Source organism: Lycorma delicatula, chromosome 10 (genome assembly GCF_047948215.1).
Source record: "Lycorma delicatula isolate Av1 chromosome 10, ASM4794821v1, whole genome shotgun sequence".
NCBI classification, from domain to species: Eukaryota; Metazoa; Arthropoda; class Insecta; order Hemiptera; family Fulgoridae; genus Lycorma; species Lycorma delicatula.
In genome coordinates this window covers 97,062,070-97,086,405 of record NC_134464.1, presented here as the reverse complement: position 1 = coordinate 97,086,405, position 24,336 = coordinate 97,062,070, and the positions used below count along the sequence as shown (strand labels likewise).

Sequence of the window (24,336 nt, the reverse complement as noted above, 5' to 3'; positions counted from 1 at the left end):
ATATGTTTAAAAAGAAATTTATGCAATAATTTTATGATGCATTGAGAGGATCCTCTATACCAGATTATGAATTTGATAGAGCACTGAATGATTTAAACAAGACTAAAAATAATATAAGAAGATAATTATCTGAATTACTGTGCTGAAGACTCAGTAGGGTATATCAGTTCGTAAAAAAAATTTTTGAATCAAAAGAAATGACCTCAGATTTCAAAAAAATATAACTGCATACCAGAGAAAATCATTTATATACTTTGAAAGAAATAAATTTTTATCTACTTATGTTCTCATCACATTGATGTCACACATATAAAATACTAACTAGATTAATTTAAAGATTAGAACAAGTGAAATGGATATTAGATGAAAAACAATTTGGATTCAGAAAGAACATGAGGTAACATAAGGAAGGTTATTTCTAATAACCTGAGAGTTATGCAATAACTAAACATCAAAAGGATTCATGGAAATAAAAAGATATGGATAAAGATAAATTACCAGCGGTCAGTCACGTTTTGCTTCTCATAGATAAGTAAATTTAAACAATGCAGGGTGAAGTTTCATTGCATATTGTTGAAATTTATTAACGATTAATGACCAGAGTAGTCAATATCGCTTGGAAAAAACATTACCTGTGAGAATGTGATTTGATTGTTTTAGTAGACCGGTACAGTGGTCATTTGTTTACTAAAGTCAACTCAAAGAAGATAAAAACACAATTTTTTAAAATTTTATCTTTAAATACATATGCATATTTAAACTGTAATGTCGAAGTTTAGAAAGCTTAGTTGATATGCGAAGAATAGGGATGGCTTGTTGGACCAGTGAATTGCTTATTGCTACCTATCTATGATGTTTAATTGTAGTACGATATCCTCTTTACTTTACTATTAACCCATTAACTGCCAGACATAAACGTATCAATTTTTTCTAAATAAACCCTTTATATTATTCATTATTAACTACATAAAGCTAGAAATATTTTTGTATCATCACAAAATCAACTATCACTCAAAAATAAAATGGTTCGTTTATGCACCTTTGGCAAAATCATTCAAAAAATTTTTTTTTCTGAAGAATACATGAACAATTTATTAAACTGAAAGTAATACAGTTACAGTTTCGTGGTATTTTTATTTCTTTATCAGTTATAATACCAAGGTGAGCCATATTGATGGGACATATTTATATTTTGAATACTGCGAACAATAACAGTCATGCATGTTTTTCATATAGCTTAACAGGAAGTGTAAAGATGTGAGTTACTGATACATGTTTTTTTCATTGCGGCAGGGAATCATCATGATGTGGACTGCTGTTGAAATTTCGTACATCATGTAGGAGTTCTTCAGTAGTGGAAGTTCCATCACTACAGCACAATGGCGTTTCAAACAACATTTTAAAAAACATGAAGCACCATCCCAAAAGATCATATTGCGTCCTGTTCACAACTTTCATGAGATTGCAAATGCGAACAAAAAACGGTCCCCTAGGAGACCTCGATCGTTGCATAGTGCAATAAACATTGAACATGCGCCCAATATCATTAACCAATGTCCAAACAAGTCAACTCGGCAATTGTGTCGTCAAGTACATATTCCACGTACCGGTGTGAGGCAAATCCTTAAAAAAAGGCTTACAACCGTATCAATACAAGGTACAGGTGGTGCATAAAATGTTCGACCAAGATAAGGTTCAATGAACCACATTCTGTGACTAGCTAATCAGCAAAGGTGATGACTTCGTGCAACACCTTATCACGTCTGACGAAGCTCATTTCCACTTCAGTGGTTATGTCAATAAACAAATCTACAGCTGTTGCATGAAACACCATTGCACAGTGCCAAGGTTACTGTGTGGTGTGCAGCAAGTCACGCTTGTGTGATAGGTCCCTATTTTTTGAGAATGAACATAATGACACGGTCAGTTACCACTGAGTGATATAACACAATGTTATGAACATTATTCATTCCCGAAATGAGACAGCTTGGCCTAAGGGACATGTAGATGCAGCAGGATGATCCCACCAGACATACTGCAGTAGTGTCAATGATAACCCTTCAACGATACTTCCCCAGACACCTCATAGGTGTTATATAAGTTACACTGATGGCAGTTGCTTGTGAAGTACTACCTTGATCTAAAATGCGATGCAATTCTTCAAGTGTAAATGGCTTTTCAAAATTCCACATTTTAACAAATCCTTATACTTCAATAAAACAAAATTAATACTTATAAATATATGCACGGGTATACCAAAGTAAACAGTACTTCACATACATATGAAATTGATTGAGCGCATAGTCATAGAAACTAAACATTTTATAAAATAATGATTTCTATAAAAATAGTAAAATTAAAACAAAATGTAATGACTAAAGAAAAACTTGTATCGATCCTTAAAATAAGACAAAACAAAAAGTTTGTGGTTCAAACATAAAAATGGTACAATGCGGGATTGGAAAGTTATTATTTGTTATGTAAAAAGAACATATAGCATGTCAAGTGTGTGATTCATCACTCCATAAGCCAAAGGTGTGTTATCATACCATTATTTTTAACAACCAAAATTCATTATCGGTTTTCAAAATACATGAACTGATGAATAACAGCAACCATTAAATACGCAAATAAAATAAAAATATAATTTTTAACAAGCATAAGGCAATCATTATATACCTTATACAGAAGGGGTTACATGATCTCATAAAATACAGTAAGTTGATATGCAAATAAATTCGCAATTAGAAACATATTACCATATAATTTTTTTGTGACTAAAAAACCTAACAAAATAAAGACAAATTGCACAAAGTGCAAAAAATCTTGTAGAAATTAAAAAGAAAAAAATGTTTATGACAAGGTTCATTTACATACCATTGGCTGTTAAATCGGTTACAGCACTTAAGTAGAATTACTGACTGTCTGCAAGTTTACACTTTCTAAACTTTGAAGAATTATCTTCTGCAGTTCATTTGGTCACATAAATGAATGTATTACTTAATTTCATACTTATAATTAAGTTAATGATTTCTATTAGCATTTTACTTTTAAATTTTGTTAGAAATAAAGGAATAAACTACTCAACTACTGATAAGTTCTTAAAATATAATGAAGCTTTAATAAAATGTTAACAACTTATTATTACCAAATCAGAACAATTAAAGCTTTCTTTTAATTTTAAAGAATTTTGTTGTACCTTACTTAACTGTGATTTTTTTTAAAAATATGTACATTAAACTGTAAAAATTCAAACAATTACAGAGTATCATTTAAAACTATAAATATTTTAAATGACAAACCAAAACAGAATTAATAAATATAACATTTTTAGTTGCTCTTGCATAAAAAATCTTGTTGAAATATAGCTGTTGTAACATACTTGCAGGTTTTTTTTAGGTAGCAGATACTTATTTAGAATGTAATCAAAATTTTGTTAGATTTGAATTGTCCCTGTTCATTTAGTAAATCAATGACAAGTATTTTTAAGTGTTAATTTCATAATTTTCCTATTTTTTATATGTGCTATCATATATCTGTTATCACATATTATACAAGTATAAAATTTGGTTTATATCTAAAAGGTTTATAATTTTAATTGATTTTAATCACTGGTCATAAAAATGATATAGGAATTTACAGTAATTTAATATTTATAATTAGTTTATGATGTCACAACAGTAGTAAAAATGTGATTTTATATATATATATATATATATATATATATATATATATATGTGTGTGTACAAATAGAACAAATATACCTATAGTAAGTATTAACTTCCTATCAGTAATCACAAAAAATAACAAAGATTTACAGATAACAATACATGCACTCAATTAAAAAAAATATATATATAAATATAAATGAATTGATCAAATAAAAATGTAAATATTTTAAAAAGTAAAAATATTTTTATATTTCTAACAAAAAACTAAGAATTTTAGATCATAAGAACAAATTATAAACACATATAAAATCAAATAATAATAAATACTGTTCTGCTTTAGGCAGATTAAAAGATATGTATTATATAAAACACACGGTGTATGTATGACATCACTAGCTGAACTAACACTATTGTTGACGATTCATTAGAAAGAAATAAAAACATACACATACACATTTAATGTAAAACACACACACACATCGATATACTCTCCTATCAGTCAGACATTCAGTTATTGAGAAAAGAAGAATGTTCAATTAATTAAGTCTGACCTGAATCAAGTTCTTTCAAACAAAATTATAAGTGAGCCATGAATCTAACAAGTAAACCAGATTTGATTTTTAGTACAAGTTTAACATTAATATCCTTATACTGAATAAATGAATAATAATATGTGTAATAATAATAATAATAAAAAACAATACCAATGTCAAGCATTTATATAATTTTCAACAAGGTAAACATCTTTATTTTAAAAATTATCAATAAAAGCATATAGCACATTTTATAATGCAAATTACAAAAATTAAACTGTTATTAATTTAACTATTAAACTTTATCAATTCATACTGAATTTATTTTATTTTGAGATTACCTTATTCTTATGTACAGGTTATATTTTATAATAACCGGTTGTAAGTATAACTAATATTCAATCATTGTTTTCCAGTAACAGATAACTTTTCTTGATATAATGGCATTTTATATTAATATATGGAATACTTTGTTTTTCAGTTACAGTTGCCAAAAGATTTCAGTCTGATTTTTGCTCCTAGATAACTTAAGTATTAAAAATTGTTTGGACACTAATTATGGAATTACAGTAAAAATTTGTGTATTTTTATTTGTTAATTAATTTGAAGATTATTTTCAAAAGTGGTTCCTATAACTGTATAATTTTTTTGAAGTCACAAAAAATTCAAATAAAAAAATATTATACAGTATTTTACGTTTGGCTTAAAATAACACTGTTAAATTGTTAGCGCCCAGTTAACAAACAATACTCTATAACAAATTTTACAAAAATTTTAAACCAGAGAAAACTGATAAAAATAAAGCCAGTAATAAACAAATAGTTTGAGAAATTCAATATTAGTTAAAAGTTAAAGTTAGTATAAATTTTTATGATTTTAAATAACAATCAAACAAAATTTAAAAATTACAATCTAGAACATACTGTGTTAAAAATAAAACAAACAAAACTACTATTAATGAAATTGTTTCTAATTAATGTTAAAAATTCCACCGTTAAGTACTATACCATTTCTTAACTCATTTCTGAAGACCTTGAGTTGCTCATCTCAAAATATCTTTAGGCTCCTTTATGACGGCATTATTTAAAATTTTAATGATATATTATCTAACATAGTTTGAGTTTATAAACCTCACTTTTCATCCAACACCATAAAGAATAATCTAACCTAAGTATAATCAGATAATAATGAATCTAATCTGATGAGCTATTCAAACTCCTCCATAGCTTTAAATAAAAATGATCTCCATTTAAACATCCAAGCATCTACCAGGGCATAATACTATATGGATAACAGTGGATACCATTCAAATTAAATTTCAATTAATGTACACAGTAATGCCAACTAGATGGCCAAAGTATTACAATTCAGTAATAATTAACTGATTTTTAAAAAATAAAACTATTAAATTGAATTCCTATTTTTCTCTATATCTTTACCTTTTTTCTTTTAAGTGAAGTCAAATTTGTCAAAAAAAATTAAAGATCAGCTGTAGGAACAATTTTTTTAAAAATAATTTTCATTTCAAATAACATACAAATAGATGACATTATTACCATAATTAATGTCCAAAAAATATTAAGATTGCATTATGTTACCTATGGAGTAAAAATCAAAGTAAAATATGACAGTAGCCATAACTCAAAAACAGAGCATCTTCGAATTTACATTTATATTACTTTTTTTTTCTTATTTTAACTCTATAATTATGTCTCAAAATAGTATTCTTTCCTGATGGAACACTAACTGGGTGAATGAAGGCTACATTTATTAATCCTGAGGGTCAAAAATATATATGATCTTGGAAAAACTTACCATGTCCATTTAATTATGAGTTATGGTTTTTATTCTAGTTTATTATACTTGTATTTTTTGTAAATCTATTTTTTTCTAAGACAAACTCACTTCTCCATTTTACTGAATTCAAAAATCAATTTTCTACAAAATGTATATTTCAGTGCTTGAGCTGACCTTGATACAATTATTATTAATTTCAATCCCCAATTCTATTTTATTATATTAAAGGAATTATTATGCCTGTTCTATTTCTTTTAAATTAACCGATCTGTTAAACATAAGTCAAGTTAAACATAAGAAAACACGAAGGGGAAAAGCATATTTATAAGACATGAACGTACTTTTAGTATTGTCACTCAAAAAATCCTTCTGGTTTACATAATACATATTAAATTACAAATGTATTGCTTCACTACAGGAAAGGAAATGTATCTGTTACTTTACACTCTCCGTCCCAGTCTTTCTTATGAGTGTAAGACATGTAAAGAAACTAAGGTTAAGAAGTACTATTCGGAGCTGTTTTTTTTTAGTATAATAATTTTCCCTAAGTAGCTATGATGAACAGAATAACAGTGATTATGAATATCACATGGATTTAGCACGCTGACGTACAACTACATATTTGACTCTGTAAAAAAGGCAACATGCAATTAATCCACTTCTCATTTTTCCTAGCAAGCCAAACATGGGAGAAAATATGTTACAAATGAAAGAAAGATGACTATATCATTTTTGGGCTTGTAATTCATGTCAGGTTGCCCTTATAACAACTATTATTATTATAGTATTTATCATGACACTTAAAATACAAAAGATTTTACTCCATTAACCTAAGATAATTATTTTCTAATTACTATTTTAATTTTGTTCAGATATATGTGTACAACACCAAGAAGAAAAAAGGCAATCTGTGAATGGAGAAAGTTATGAAGAAATGGAGAAAGTTATATTGCAGAGCATACATATAGCTTTTGGAGAAAGTGGTTATATTTTAGATACCATTATTAAATCTGCAATTTTTTGCCTCACGATTTATACATATTTTATTTATGATTGATTATTAGTAATATACCGAGATAAATTTAAATTAATACTTCTGAATACAATCTATTATATTAGGATTGAACTTTCATATTAAATTTTAAAAAATATTTTAGGTCTAACATATCCAAATAATTTCCTGTTGTATAAAAGATTAGATTATAATCAATAATAATAAAAATTGTAATATTTATTGCTTGTAATTGTTTCCTCTACACAAGCGTTTTCATACTGATCACTACTTCATCAAATATCTCAAACGTTTTATGTTAAAATATTAAAAAAGAAAAACATGTTTCATTTTTAACCTAATCTTCATCTTCTATTTTAAAATATTTCAATAGAAAAGGTCAATAAATATTTATTTTTTCACCTAGAAGATAAAACTACCTTATTTTCTATTCTAATACTTTAACATAAAATTTTTTAGATATCTGATGAAGTAGTGATCAATCACTAACAAAGCAGTCTCTTAGGAAAACTTACAAGAATTAAGTTTTACAAGTTTTATTATTATTGATAATAGTTAGTCATTATATTCTATGATGCTAATTGCAAATTCATAAAAAATTAGATGTTATAAGATCAATCTGTTGAAATGTATAGGATATGACAATTTAGGATATGTCACATTCTGGGTAGTTTTAAATATATTTCAATAGATCTGATTCTAACGACTTATCTGTTGTGTAACAAAATGTTACTGATATACACCAGAATTTATGAATAAAAAAAAAACAACAAGCTAATGAGTTTCATTTAAAAAAAGGACAGAATAAACTAAATAAATAAAAGAAAGGAGTAAATGTTCAGTAATTAAAACTTTTAAAAGTGCAAACAAAACACATGCAAAATACATACTACAAAATAAAATAATAATAATAGCTCATGGCAGCTCAACATAAAACTTCCATGCTACAAATTTTCCATGAAAATCTTTGTCATATTAGTCATCCTATTTTTATATTAAAAAAAATTACCTAGACAGTTTTAGTTTTAATAAATCAAAACTGTCTAGGTAATTTTGATTTAATTAATGTAAAATTAAATTTGCAAATGAGTAAATAATAAGGATTTAGATTACAAATAAATAAATATTTTATTCTGATTATTACATAATTATACGTTACACAAATCACGTTACTTAATATGATGAAGCTATTGATAACAAAGGTAAATGCACCAACTTTTACCAGGAAAGATCAATGAAAACCAGTGAAACATTGAGAACATAATCACAAAATAAAAATTATGTGATGAATCATATGAATTCATCAAATTAACAATTAGTTTGATATTTGGAAAAAATCCTTTAAAAAAAAAAAAAATTTGGTTGAGCATTATCTTTATTTCTAATTTATTTCAACAGCTAATTTATTTATAAAAAAATAAGAGAAAGTAATAAAGCAAAATGAAAACTGTACAACATATAATAAAAACATTGAAGGTATTTATAGAAAAATATTTGAATATGTATTTAAATATTTATTAAACTAAGGATGCAGAAAATTAAGTTTATTTAATTACCGAGTTGAAGCCAATATATATTAAACACTGTTTCATAACAGAAAGATTTACATTAATTTGACGTTTTACATTGTCAGCATCACTTTCTTAGTTATGAAACATGTAAAATATCTGAGGTACAATACACATCAGATCATAGAACTGCTTTTACTGATAATACTGATGTTAATTGAACAGCCAGCTGTCTGTGATGAATTGAATGAAGGAAGATATTTACTTATACAACTGAATATCACCAGCATTTCATGGGCATGGCATCCTGTTTGCAAAATATATTAGGTTTAGTGAAGAAAATAACTTTACTCCTCACTTATTTTAGTAAGCCTGACTTGGGGTCATTATTATTCTTAAGATTGGTAGTAATGTTTTTTGTTTTATTTTCTTTTTTTATTAAATTTCCCTTGTTTGGATTTCACTTGTAATTCCAAAAATTTTTTTTGGAAAATGATTGGCGATTCATACGAGATCACTTAAAAATATACATGTTTACGGCATTTAAAATACACAATATACATTTTAAAAATCATCTGTTAAGTAATATTATTTTTATAACAGGCAACCTTTAATTTAAAATAGATTGGTTAAAAGATCTTTTAGATGTTTAAATTAATTAAAAACAGCAACGGATACATTATAACGTTTTTTTTCTCGTAGATAAACATGTTTTTTTATTGATATGACCTTGAACAAGCTACACTTAAGTATTTTAATGACAAAAATGAAACTATAGATGATCAAACGTCAAGCTATTGGAAGGAAAGAAACCTGAATTCAGATGATTAGAAACCAGCATGCTAATTATTATACCAACTGATGACCAGTTATTATTTTTTAACTATAAATGATCATGTTTAAACAAGAACACAGATGTATTTTAATTTATAAGAATTCAATTAAAGATTTATCATTTAATGGTTTTTTTATTTATTCTCAATCGGTTATTTTTGTAAACATCAGTATTTTCATAAGTGTCTCCATCAATTAGTTTTATGCTTCTAAACACTTTTTTCTTTTTTTTATATATACACTAAGAGAGCTGAAGGTTTGCCCCCGTCTTTGTCAACTGAATTATTGGCTGACTTAGATGGGACGGACGAGCAAGATTTGCTGTACTATCTAACCAGATGACATCATCTGATTACTGTGTATAAAATTCCAACACAACAAACTAGTACGATACAATGATTTGCATACTAGACACAGCAGTTGGCGAGGGGTAAACTTTCAACTCACGTATTGTATAGCAAATTAATATAAAATGGTGAAATTACAATTGTAAACCGTTTTCTTTACAATCAGTCATAGAAAAAAATGAATTGTTTTGCTGTTATTACATCTACTACAGATAAAGAAATTATTTTTTTTTATAATTTACATTATTTAAATACATTTTTATAAGTAAATTAAAGATGTGTAAAATGTGATTAATTTAATTTAAATTTATTATTCTCCTAAGCTATGAGGATTATTATCAACGGCAGACATATAAAACATGAAAGGCATTATCTAATATGCCACACCACAGACACAGACCTGAATCAACCAGGCCAAAACACTATCCCTAAAACCACCATGGCTCGAAAGAAACTGAGTTATATACTTGTTAGGAAACACCCAAGATGTCCTGCAGACTCCTCACATCAGGGAAAAGACCATGCATGAAACGAAATGGGCGTTTCATGCATGGTCTTTTCCCTGACTCATCCCGACTCATCCCAACATGTTTGCCGCAATTGAAATCCATCATTCTTAATCTCTGTAATTCTAGAAGAAGTTAGTTGACCCAACTTCTTTGCAAAATAGTGTTGTGGACATTCAAGTACAAGAACAACAGGGTTTAATCCAGCAATCATCAGGACAGCTCACAAGAAATTCTACAGTAACCACCTGTCACCATTAACAACAAAAGGTACTGGGCCCTCAATAAAATGTCCCTATAAGATTTAAATTTTAGCTTACCCACTCAAACTGGTGCGGCATAAATAATTGCCTCATACACACCCTTATACAGGATACTCATAGTCAGTGCAGAACGCAAGGGTAATTGGAGTTTTATTACAAGGGTTATTCTTTTTCAAGGTCCGATCGGTCGCGAAATAAATACCCGCGCAAAAATCGGATGAACCTTTGCACATATATGTTGCGCAGCATCTGTAGTATGACCTTCAATCACGCCGCGTCACTTCGTTTAGTTCTGAACATGCAGCTAGCACGTAAACATGTCTACAACAATAGCATCTCCCGCCAAGTGTGAAGTGCGTGCGGTAATTCGATTTCTTCAAGCTGAGGTGTGTATTGCGGCTGAAATTCATCGACGAATAAGTAATGTGTACGGTGAAACTTCAATGAGAGACAGCAAAGTGCGACAATGGTGCAGGAAAGGAAGCGACTGTCAACCGATGATCTCGTTGAGCGAGTGGATGAGGCAATTCGAGAAAATCTTCGGTTCACAATTTTTGTATCGAGCGATTCGTCTCCTGAAATTTCAAGGTCAGCTCTCTACACCATTGTGAGTGAGAGACTTCAGTACCGCAAACTGTGTGCGAGATGGGTTCCCAAGATGCTGTCCGACCAACACAAAACAATGAGAATGGACGCCTCCCTAACGTTTCTACAGCGCTACCACAATGAAGGAGAAGATGTTTTGAACAAAATTGCCACAGGGGACGAGACATGGGTCCATTTGGAAACTGAAGAAACAAAAGAACAATCCAAACAGCGGATGCATTCTCACTCTCCCAGTAAACCAAAGAAGTTCAAGCGAACCTTCTCCAACAGAAAATGTATGGCTACTGTGTTCTGGGACCGGAATGGAGTTCTCTTGGTGGAATTCATGGAACGCGGCACGACCATCACTGCAGCCTCATACTGTGTGACTCTTCAACGTCTACGAAGGGTAATTCAGAATAAGCGGAGAGGAATATTGTCATCAGGCATTGTCTTTCTCCATGACCATGTTCGGCCGCACACTGCAGCTGTAACAAAGAAGCTCCTGCAGCGTTTTCGTCGGGAAGTGTTTGATCACCCACCATACAGCCCGGACATGGCTCCATCCGATTTTCACCTCTTTGCTCACATGAAACGCCGGCTAGGACAACATTTTGGCACAGACATCGAGCTGCAGACCAGCGTAGAAACACGGCTGAAAACACAGGCGGCTCCGCTCTATGACGAGGGTATTGGAAAGTTGGTACCACGCTACGACAAATGTCTAAATCGGAGTGGCGACTACGTAGAGAATAGCGTAACTATGTAAGTACTTGTTACAAATAAAAAAAATTGTTATTTTCACTGTGGTTTTAATTACATGACCGATCAACCCTTGAAAAAAAATAACCCTCGTATCTCCTTACTAGTTACAGAACCTGGATAAATGTCCCTTGCTGCTGTGTCTTTCTATTATCGGTTGGGTCATTATTTATTTAATAGCGGTTAAAGATTTTATGTTTCATTTATGGATGAAGTTGGTTTTTGCGTCCCGTTTCTTTGGACTAATGCAAAATAATTAACCAGGGCTGATCGTGGGAAACTAGGTACATATGAGCCTCGTACTCCCTGCGTAATTTCCCTTCACTCTGTCTGTTGAACTCCTTTCAATGCTAGCGCCTTTCAGACTAACGGGAATACGCCCTCCAGGGCTAATATTCTTAAAATTCAGACCTCAATTCGAATTAACCATACTTCGAATACCAAAGAAGGCACTACTGGCCTTCTTTGTGACATACTGTAAATGGTCCTTAAAATGAGAATTTTCATCAAGGAGCACCCCCGAGGTACTTCTAAACCTCAACATATCGAATTCAATGGCCTGACATTGAAACACGGACTCAACGCGTCATAGCCAAACGGCCCTTCAGCAGCATCATCTTGTTTTTTCCAGGCTGAATGTCATCTTATGTTGACGGTCCCATAGCTCAAGTATCCTGCATGTCCGAGAGATGTGGAGTTCAATCTCATTTCGCGAACATCCTTCGACCAGCAACAGCCGCCAGGCAATATCAGCTGCATCAAAAAATCAAACTCTACAACACACAATGTGGGGCCTAGCGCATTGCCTTGGGGACAACTCTTAGACAGTGTCTTCTCCACTTTGTGGCCACCATCACAAAGTAGAACGTCTTGATGCCCAAAATAGCTATGCATTCATTACCTGCATTTCATTTTTGGTACACCCATGTCTCAGTAATTAAAAAGGAGAAGGAGGCCATTAAGGATTGTTAAATGCCCCAGATATGTCAAGGAAAATCCCCAAAGCATACCCATAACTATTATTCTTGACAATGCTTAAACCTCGTAAAATAGCATCTTCCTTCCTTTTACCATGACAAAAGCCATACTGATCCTTCATCAATAACCGTTTGCGATGTCAACTTCTCATTAATATGTAGATATAGTATCTTCTCGAAGACTTTACCGATTACTGGCAATAACGTAAGAGGCCGATATGAGGAACTAACAATGGGATCCTTGCCGCCACCCTTAAACGATTTAACTATTCCCTTTTTCCAAAAAATTGGGAAATAGCCCGTGAATAACAGTTTGTTAAATACTCTAAAGAATATTCCCACACTAACATTCACTAAACGAACAAGGAACACCACCGTTATTCGATCAAGGCCAGGAGCTTTACCTCTGCCAAAGCCACAGATTCTCACGCACCTCTGCCTCAGTAACTTCTGAAGAAAAAACATCCATGCGATAAGAAGCAACATCATTTCTAACACGACAATGATAAGCAGTTTCTACAGCTAAATCATCACTCGGAAAAAGATCATCAAACAAAGTAGGATCTCAGTTTTATCTGAGGTCACTCTTGGTCTGGTCGAAATAAAAATGTCCCTTCTATCGTTTATGCCCTAGCAATAGGTAAATAACACCCCACGGGTCTTTAGTATCTCGTTCCTGAACAAAGGAACGCCAAGAATCACGTTTGATCTGTCTTACCTTGTGATAATAACATCTGAGCTCCTTATACCTCGAAGCCAAATCTTCTCGCCGCTCGGGGTCACTCTCAGTTCGAGAGGACCTCCATAAATGGAGAACAGATGATTTCATCTCAGTTAAGTTCCCCAAGGGGACCCCTCAGTTAAGTTTCAGCAAGGGGACCCCTCTACGACCCGAACTACGTGGAATGCTCAGCGGCATCGATGAAAGCTGCTGATAACCGACCTGTCATGTCCTCAAGATCAAGACCATCCAAACCCCTGTCCAAGACACGGAGCCTGGCCAAAAGGATATGATAAACCTCCGCCGATTGGCTTTACTGTGCAGAAAACGCCCCTGCTGCACTGAGAAATTACATCTATAACCATCACTTAGGCCATGAGTGATCTTGAAGACAATAAGTAGATGGTCGCTAGAGCAATCATTGACAACCTTCCAACCACAGATACATGTGGGAATGTATCTTCCAACCGTGAAATCAATATTGGTGCCGGCAAATTGCCTCCTACCATCCACCATACCGGCATATGTTGGCAGCTCACCAGAAACAGTCATGATGGACGACAAAACCTTCAACCGCCTCATCACTATCATCAGTATAATCACTATGCAACAAAAGATATTTAGCATTAACATTAGCAACAGTAACAATAGAACTATGTTCTGAAAACTGAAGAATTTTCTCCCAGACTTCAAGATGACGATCAGCAGGGTCCCGATACTGGAAATAAGAACTTAAAACATATAGATGTAAATTTTAAATATTAACCCTAACGACATGATGATTGTTACAGCTATCACAAAACACAACTTATTTCTTTTCTGCACTTAACAGCGGACATGCTGAACCACAATAAAATCGCTTATAGCCGAAGGCCTATAAATCCTCCTGTCACACACCCGGCTACGAATTGCACGTCCTCTCCTTCTCTGCAGTGCGTCAGACCAGATTAGGGCTCCATACAGTACTTTCGAGATCACCACCCGAGACAAGACTCGCCGCTTCGGTGAGAGGACCCCTGATATTGGCTATTATCCGACCGATCGCGGCAGCCGTATTTTCGGCTTTGACTAACACTTCTTTTATGTGCCTCTAGAACGTGGCGTTTTTGTCTATCCACACCCCGAGTTATTTCTCTGCAAGGATACGTTGGACGTACCGACCCTAAATGAAATCGGTGTCAGCTTACACCTACCCTGGGTCTTCTGCAGGCTGAAGCCCTTTTATCCTGCAGGCGCGAAACCAGCCCGATAAGGGCTGCCTCAACGAAAAGCGCGACGGACAGGACTTCGTAATACGCGATATTCCACACTATTGGCCCCAACACTGAATGACTCTGTGGAACACCACAACTCATCCCGATCCGTTCCTCTTCTCAGCGGAAATACCCGTCGCCGATCTCTCGAAGAGGTAACATTGATATTTCTTGCTGTTGTTGCTGCTGCTTTGCTTCCCCCTACTTCCTGAGGAGCACAAGCCGGGCGGGCTTCCAGGCTTCTGGAAACCACATTCCTGGGTGATGGCGTAGTTGAATGAATCAACAAAGCTCGACAGCTATTTCGACAACTATCAATGAAAGCTACTTCCTCGCGGTTCGTCTCCCCACATCTAAGAAAGACAGCCTCCGCGAAACTCAATAGAATAGCCTTGTCGAGTAAGGAAAGGCGTCTACCAAATTCTTTGATAACAATTTTGTACCAATTCCCCAGATGTCCTCGTCGAAGATATCGCAGAATTCCCTCCACATCTGCCAGTTGCTCCATTTGAAGTATTAGGATACTTCAGAACTGCCTAGTCTTTTTGAGCTCGTCCCGCTAATAGGTGCGGAGTTCGATATCATTCCTCCTGTTGGTCCTCTGTTGTCTTCATCTCTCTCTTTTTCTGTTTAGCCTCCGGAACCACCATAAGATATTACTTCGGATGATGAATGAGGATGATATGTACGGATATAAATGAAGTACCGTCTTGTAGAGTCTCAGGTCGACCATTCCTGAGATGTATGGTTAATTGAAACCAACCTCCAAAGAACACCGGTATCCACGATCTAGTATTCAAATCCGTGTAAAATTAACTGCCTTTATTAGGATTTGAACCTTAAATTCTCGACTTCGAAATCAGATGATTTGCGATAACGAGTTTAACCACTAGACCAACCCTGTAGGATGTGAAGTATTCGCCTATCGTTCATGAAAGATCGTCTTACTCTACCGACCTCGGCAGTTCACCAATAGGCCCGATTACTTTAGCGTCCTGCCTGACCGCTTTGTTGAGTCTCCATGAAGGTATCAGCTATGATGGCCGAGACACTCTCAAGGTCTCACGCCAGAAATTTGGCCTGGAAGGAAGCCAAAACCTCCTGACTGACTACAGGATGAGGAGCCTTCTGTTGCCCCCTCTCAAAAGGGCTAATGGCACACAGAATCGCGTTGTGATTTGACTGCGTCTCACTGCATCAATTTGTTGTATTAACAATATTAGTTTTTAATAAATGCTCACTATTATAATCAATTTTTTTTTACGTTAACATTTAGAATTGAAGTGCATGCATTATTTTCCAAAATTATTTTTGTTTTCTATTTCCAAAATATGAATGAAAATTTTATTTTATTTTTTAAGTCTTTTTTTCTTAATGAAAGAGCAAATATCAAAAGCTACAGTCAGTAGTGGAAATTGGTAACGTATGAAAGATACCATGCCTGACCAGGATTCCAACCTGGACCTCCACATGAAATAACAAGATGCCACCTACTAAGCCATGGAGATTAGTTTTAAATAATATTTCACGCTTCAAATTGATTAGTTTAATATTTACTACCAAAACATATCTAATCTATAATTTTAATTGGAAACCTTAAGATGCAATATTATACTTTAAAACAGTAACATGCAAACATAATACGGTAAATATTTAATAATTTTTTAACTCTATAACTTATACTTTATAACAGCTGTTGATGGATGATAAAAAAGTTTTATATCTGAACAAGACTCAAACAAGGGATTCTCCGGATCAAAGACAGATATTACCAATCTGCCACAGAGATCAATAGAAATGATCACAAATATAAATATAATTATCATTTCATTGAGTAATCTCATAGCAAAAGCAAAACAACAGTGTTTAGTCTTAGTGGGAACAAAATCAATCTGTGAATTCAAGAAAATTCACAATCGAATAAAATCTGAAACTTCTTAAATAAAAAATAATAATAATAATAAAAACTGTATTAAAAAGAAGTATAGGTTATAAAGAGAAAGGATTATAGAAAATGAACTGAATTTAACTACAAATAAACTAGGTTCATCAAAATAATGAAACATTAAAAAATAAACAATTAAAAATTGAATAAACATGTAATATATTATCATGTATAATATAAAAAAATTCTTACCTGTATGGATTAGGATAAATCATGTATTAGGATAATTAAAAACACTTTTCATCACAGAAAGGGAAAAGAATAATAAATAGATTTACTGATAGGCAACACACTATCAAAAACACTGCACAATATCGGTGTAAACAAATCAACAACATAATAGATAATATCAGGAAATGTTCTTAAGAGGCAAAGTTGTAAGGAGGGCAAGGTCATAGCAAGAGCACTTATAAGCACAGAACTTAAACCTAATGAAATTGAAACTGATACAAAATATTGACATTTTACTCTTTCCACCACAATTCTATTCAAACATTTTTTTTTAATTTTCAGCATGTAAATAAAAACTTTTGATTTTCATTAAATTAAACACAATTTTTCCCATATAATAGTATAAATTATATAAATTAATTAAATGTTTCATAATAAAAGAATTAAATCAAATTAAAAACATAAAAAAAGCATTATTATATAAAAAATATTTTTCTTAATTAGCTTTACCAAATAGTTATCGTAATAATTGAAATAAAAATAACTCATAAAGATTAAAATCTTATATAAAATTAAACCATTTTATTCAAGAAAACTTTATAAATAGACTAAGTTAAAATTTCATGTTTATTACTATTACAGAAAACAAACTTTGTTTTTTAAGTAGACTAAAATAAATTTCTTGTTCATACTTAGGCCTCAGAAACAAAAACTAAAAACTCAAAGCCAGGAGAAAAAATTTGAAATTAAATTAATAGAATACTATATCTTAATAAACTAAATGAAAAAAATTGTAACTGATCCATCAGCGGATGATTCTTCATCTACTTGTTGATCAGGTAAACAGTTAGATTATTATTGATCAGATATTAAAATAATGATCTTGTATCATAACAAATATATAATATTGTAAACTTAAATAATAAATTGCCTATCATCAATATATTTTTTCATCACTGGGGTTCAACTAATGGCACTAACTTAGGAATATTTAGCCAATTATTGAGCTAAATGTAGCGGTAAATTAAAATGAGCTATGCTTAACAATTACTGAAATAAAGACACATAAAGAAGGAATATGATCGTAAAACAATAATCTTCAATAGAACTACTGTAAGGCCAATCTGACTAGGGAAGTTTACCGCTTTAGATTGTATTTAAGCTAAATCTTTCATTGTTGACTTGTACTTTCCAAGGTGATAGTCTTTTTTTTTTAGTTAACAGTTATTACTTTCATGAAGGAGCAGTAGCATCTCTGCCTTTCAACCGGAGGGTTCATGTTTGAGTCCCAGTTAGATGTGTAATTTTTCACAGGCTGTAAGATTCATTATCAACCATCACACTACTGTTATTAGACATCGGTATATTGTTACTAAATGTATAAATTAACAAATAAATTATTATTATTTATTCAATTATCTTCTATAAACATGGTACAACATATACTTACTTTAGTTTGTAAGTCCTTTGTAAATAATGTTTTTATTATTATTTTTATTAATATTTCTTTTACATTCATTTATTTAATTTTGTTTTGTATTTACAATTTATCTTTACTATTTTTGTTGTCTTATGTATATTAAATGCTATAACTGTAATTTGTACATGACCTGAATGGATTTCAAATTATTCCAAAAATTAAGAAGTCTACCTCAAGAACAACAAGTTTCCTTTGCTAAACTTACAAAAGAAAATTGATGAGTGAAGTGGTTTGCATTCTGTACTGAACCATACGTACTGTTTCAGATTACTCTCGGGATTCTAATCTCAGATAAAGTAGAATTTAACCATTTCAAAGATATATTTTGATTCTTAGACCTTAAATCTTGATTTTTAATTTTTTTTTATTAATGCAACAATAATAATACTTAATTTAAAAAGTAAACAATTTTTGAATTTTATCAAATTTTATGATTGCATAAACAAGTGATGAAATTTTTATATACTTCATTGTTGTGTTGTTACCGTATTAAAAAATCAAGACTGAAGATGGTTTAAGGACTGAAAGACATCTCTAAAATGATGAATTACATTTCATTTTTCTTTCAGTTGTTTATTATTATTATCAGTTTTAATTTGCAATAAAATAGACTGTATAAGAATGTTTACAATGTAGAAATAATTGAAATATGTAATATGAATCATAACAGCAGTAAATTAAAAATTTACTTTTTTTCTTATTTTTTTTTTTTTTTTAATTTTCATGTATTACTGTAAATATGATTTCAAAGCAATCAATATGTCACTGGATGATTTGTTTTTTAATATTTAAAAAAACAATCAATGAAGTAGTGATTGCTATGTAAGTGATTATGTGTATATAAAAAAAGTAAGTGAATTCATTTTTAAAAATAGTACACGCTCGCCTGCACAAGCACACACACACACACCCACATTCACACACACAAATATAAAACAACAAATAATAAAAACTACTTCAAAATGAAATTGTACAAACTTTTTAGTTATACAGAGTCTAATTTCAAGTACAGCTAAATTACGCTAAGGTATACACTATTTTTAAGTACTGTTATGGAATATTGTTAAATTTTTTAAAATTATACTATAAAAATAAACTACTATATATTGAACTAATTACATAGTTTTTAAAGTTCTTGTGTATTTTAATTAAATAATAAATAACACATGTTTAAATAAATGACAGCAACATAAAGATAACATTTTTATCATTAAAAAGATAATGTATAATATTTACGAATTCATTAGTGATCCTATGTACAAATTTATTTAATTTTTAAAAAGAAAAATTTAATTCTCGGAGAATTATTGATGGATGTATCAAAGAAATTGGTGGATCCAATTGGTGTAGTGGTAAATAAATCGTCATTCAATTAGCCCCAGGTTTTATTCTCCAACGAGGGTGAGATATATTTTTTCATCATACCATCCTAACCATTATAAAAAACAACTACATTTGTAGATATATATTTGCTTATAGCATGGATAAATAAATAAAATACTCATGATTATAATTACAAATAAAGTTAAAGTAACAAATCAAATTATCATCAACATATAATATCCAAAATAAAAAGTTAATACAAAGAAAACAAGGAAAAAAGTGGTGGTATATCCCTTAAAAAAGTAGTTTTTATGAAACAGATTCTATTCTAAAAAATATTAAAAAACAGAAAAATGTATAATATTAAATATAACATTATGATGTAATGTAAGTATAATAATAAAAAATATTAATTTAAATATAATGTAACATTAATTTTGAAAATATTGAAGCAACAAAGCAAAAATAATAATAAAGAAGCAATAAATAAAATATAAAACAAAATACTCAAAATTAATAATAATAATAATAATAACAACATAAATTTTACATTAAAAATATAGCATCATTACAATAGGGTATTCAATACTGACGAATGAATGAATGAATAAACTTTACAACTTCAACATACAACTGCAGAGTTGTGAAAATGAAAAAGAAAATAAAAAATTAAAGTAAAACACAAACACAGCAGCATGCAACTAACAGGAAAAAATTAAAAACGCTGAATAGATAGAATAACAACAACCAACCAACACTTCATTTTAGTGATTTAATGTCTAACATTTATAATACACTCACACAAATAGACGATCATATATGTAAATGTAGACATCAAATAAACCATGTAGTCAATTATTATAGGATAAAGGAGGACAGCAATTTAACAACTACATTCAAAAGTATTATTATTCTGTTCCATTATATACCAAATCACTATTATCAGCCTTGCATACAAAATGTATACACCATCAAATATTAGTTTTTTTAATACTGTTTTATTTTCAGTAGAACATTTATTCATTTATCTAGCTGATGCTACTTATTATTCATCATGTCATCAATTCCTATCTATCAACAGCAGAACTATTAATATGTCAGTTGTTAAAAGTTAACAAAAATAATGAATCCATAGAACAAATTTTATAAAACAGCTGATTTTTTAAAATTTTACTGTCACAAAATTTATATTATATTACCTTGCTTAATTAAAACAAATAATTAACTTTTTACAACAGAAATGGGTACGTTAATTTGTTGTTTATAATATTTGACACACTCTATTCTAATAACTGTGACATAAAAAAGAAATTGAGGTACAAGAGGCACCAATCAGAATTTATTTCTCTGAAAGTAATAATGTTTATTTTACAGCCAGTCACTGTAGTGAACAGAATGAAAGTGTTACTTTTAGGGCTAAATATCACCCGGATTCATTGGGTTTGGCATGTTGATATAGAATTGTACACTGGTAAAAAATGGGAATGGGAGATAAACCACGTAATGCAGATGATAGGTGGATTAAAATTACGAAGAGTTTAAAGGAAACTGAAAAAGAGATGATAGAGTTTAAAAACAGAATACGAAAAGAGCAGATTACAAGTGAAATGTTGGACAAGATGAATGAAAGGAGAAAGTGGAAAACTGTACAAACAGAAGAAGGCAGAAGGAAATACAGGTTAAATAATGAACGAAAAAGGAAAGTGAGAAAGCTAAGGAAAAGTGGCTCCAGGAAAAATGTACAGTGATGGCAAATTTTGAAAAAGAAATATTAGGTAATGTGAAGAAGCATCAGAAATAATTTTTAAAGAGAAATGGGGTAAGAAAAAATCAGATAGAGGCAAAGGATGGAAACACTTAATGAGGAGGAAATAAAAAAGAAGATTCACTGTGAATTTATATGCATTAGGAGGAAGGCCAAGAGAAACAGATAAAGAAGTGGAAGAAGAGTACGAAGTTCATGAAGATCAAGAAAGGTACAGTATGTTAAAAAGTGAAATAAATGAGGCAATTGAAATGATGAGAAAAGGAAAAGCTGAGGAATGTGATGAAATACAAATTGAGCTTTTCAAAGCACTAGAAGAGACAGGAGAACAGCTATTACTAGATTTATGGAATGGAATACTTTAAGAAGGAAAATGGTCAGAGAATTTCCTGGATACAATAATGGTATCAGTAGAAATGAAAATAAATACAAAGAAATGTGAAGAACATAGAATGATTAGCCTAATATCACATGCAGTTAAGGTGCTTTTAAGGGTTCTAAATAAGAGGATAATTGGATGGTGGTATTGAGAAACAACAGTATGGGTTTAGAAGTGATGTTGGAACAAGGGACGGTATAGGACTGCTAAGAGTAATAGGTGAGAGATCCATAGAAAGGAGGCAAAGTTATATGTTTCATTTGTTAAACTGGAAAAGGTGTTTGACAGAGTTAGATAGGTTAAGTTACTGCTAATTTTTACAGACGTTATAATGACTTCATACAATATTCAACATCAAATGTTGATGGTAGCAACACCCATCATTAATCTAATAAATACAAAGATGAACTGAATTAAAGGATGAAATAACATATTAATATTGCAATGTGGAATATGAATTTTAACCAAATATACTATTTTCAACAAACTTAAGTAGTTTCATAACTGCTTTAAAGTTTCTGCCACAAGAGTAGTACCAATAACTTCATCAACAAAAATTTGTAATCGGCTTTAATAAGATTTTCTTAAGACATAATTTGAAAATTGGTCATTTTTTTTTAACATTCAAAAGAAATCTTTAAAATAATATTTGTCAATCTACATAGCGATGTGGTAACGTCCCTGCCTTTCATACGGAGATTCTGGGTTTGAGTCCTAGTCAAGCATTTTTCACATGCTACAAAAAATTAATTTCATTATCATCTATCAGCAGTTGTTAAAGAGTGCCGGCCAGAATATAGAATAATCTGATCAATATAGAGGATTAAATTGTTGTTGGGCTTTCCCACCTTCAAGTCAACTGTAGGCATGCAACACATTTACTCATTTTTCTGAGGGAACAGATTGTACACATTAAATATGTCAAAAAAGAATTAAGGGATTATATAACAGATAGATTATAATTATATGAATAGATCTATCTCTATTAATATCAATAAAATAAAATATCTATTCATATCTATCTCTATTCATATCAATAATAAAATAGAAACTTACTTTAATCAATTATCTTGAATGTTTTAAAAAATAGATAAGTAACATTGTCAGAGCCAACACACACGCTACTGAAGAATAATTGAGACAACACATTTCACATAACACAATAAGTGCAATAAAATAAATATGAACACACCCGGCCTATTTCATTAAGTAATAATAGAAACTTGACAGCGTACAACAATAAAACAAAAGCAAAATAAATACTGACGCATAAATTACTGCTGCTATTTTAATATACAAACTTATTACAGCAATTTTTAATATTCTCTACATGTATTAACATAACTTTAATTAAACATAATTATACACCATGAAATTTAATATGATTAAAACACAAACAAAGAAGTTCAATGGACTGTATATTTACTATAATAAATACGAATATCAAATCAAATTAAATCAAAATGCCTGAAAGAAGTTTTATATATATATAGATATTAATATTTGAATTTAATATTATATTTACCAACTGTGTAAATTTTATTTATTTATTTTACCATATAAAAGTCACTATTTTAATTGTTCAATAAGATTAATATAACATGTATGACACGAATAATACAATGGGATTTGTCAGAATCACAGTAACCCAGTCCTTTGGCAATGACATTACATTTTGAACTAAAATATGCGTAATCATAAATAACTGTAATAACAGCCGATTAATAATAATTAGCTGTATGTGGTTAGGTTTGTTTATGAGTAATTTAAACATTTTAGCCATTCTTGATTATATGAAGTATTTCAACAATTTTGCAAAAGTGTTTGTTAAAAAGAGAAAGAAAGAGAGTGAGAGAGAGAGAGAGAGAGAGAGAGAGAGAGAGAGAGAGAGAGAGAGAGAGAGAGAGAGAGAGAGAGAGAGAGAGAGAGAGAGAGAGAGAGAGAGAGAGAGAGAGAGAGAGAGAGAGAGAGAGAGAGAGAGAGAGAGAGAGAGAGAGAGAGAGAGAGAGAGAGAGAGAGAGAGAGAGAGAGAGAGAGAGAGAGAGAGAGAGAGAGAGAGAGAGAGAGAGAGAGAGAGAGAGAGAGAGAGAGAGAGAGAGAGAGAGAGAGAGAGAGAGAGAGAGAGAGAGAGAGAGAGAGAGAGAGAGAGGTGTGTAAGAGAGAGATGGATAGAGAGAGCATACTGATGTTTTTATTAAACCAGTTTGAATAAAATATAACATAACTTCTTTAATTAATATCAAAACAATTTTTAACAGAATAGGTTACCCAGTATTGCCAATATTCGAAAATAAGCTTTTAATAAGTACTCGTACTTATGTTATAGACCATAAAAGAATAAACAGCAAAGATTGAAATATACAAAGCAGACATCTGAGTATTTGTAACTAAAAAAATACTTATGCTTGAAAGAACAGCACAAATCGACAATTAATAGAGAATTGTGCAAACCTAGTCAAATGATTCTAACTAAAGAAAAAAAATATATATTATGTACATTCCAA

At 30.9% G+C, this 24,336-nt stretch overlaps 1 protein-coding gene across 8 annotated transcripts in view; it reads right to left on the bottom strand.

The window, feature by feature from the left end:
* LOC142331787 (organic cation transporter protein-like) overlaps positions 1-24,336 on the bottom strand; it is an 82,087-nt gene that overhangs the window by 44,021 nt on the left and 13,730 nt on the right. Inside the window, exon 1 of one of the 8 annotated variants that reach the window (XM_075377894.1) lies at positions 22,889-23,041. The exons of 5 other annotated variants lie outside the window; for them this stretch is intronic. Coding sequence is in view for 2 of the 3 variants with exons in the window: in XM_075377888.1 (XP_075234003.1) it covers positions 16,907-16,929 (23 nt within the window). In the remaining variant the exon portion in view is untranslated. Of the gene's footprint in view, positions 1-16,906; positions 16,945-20,238; positions 20,257-22,888; positions 23,042-24,336 lie in introns of those variants that run through there. 2 more of the 8 variants (XM_075377893.1, XM_075377888.1) reach the window with 2 other exon arrangements.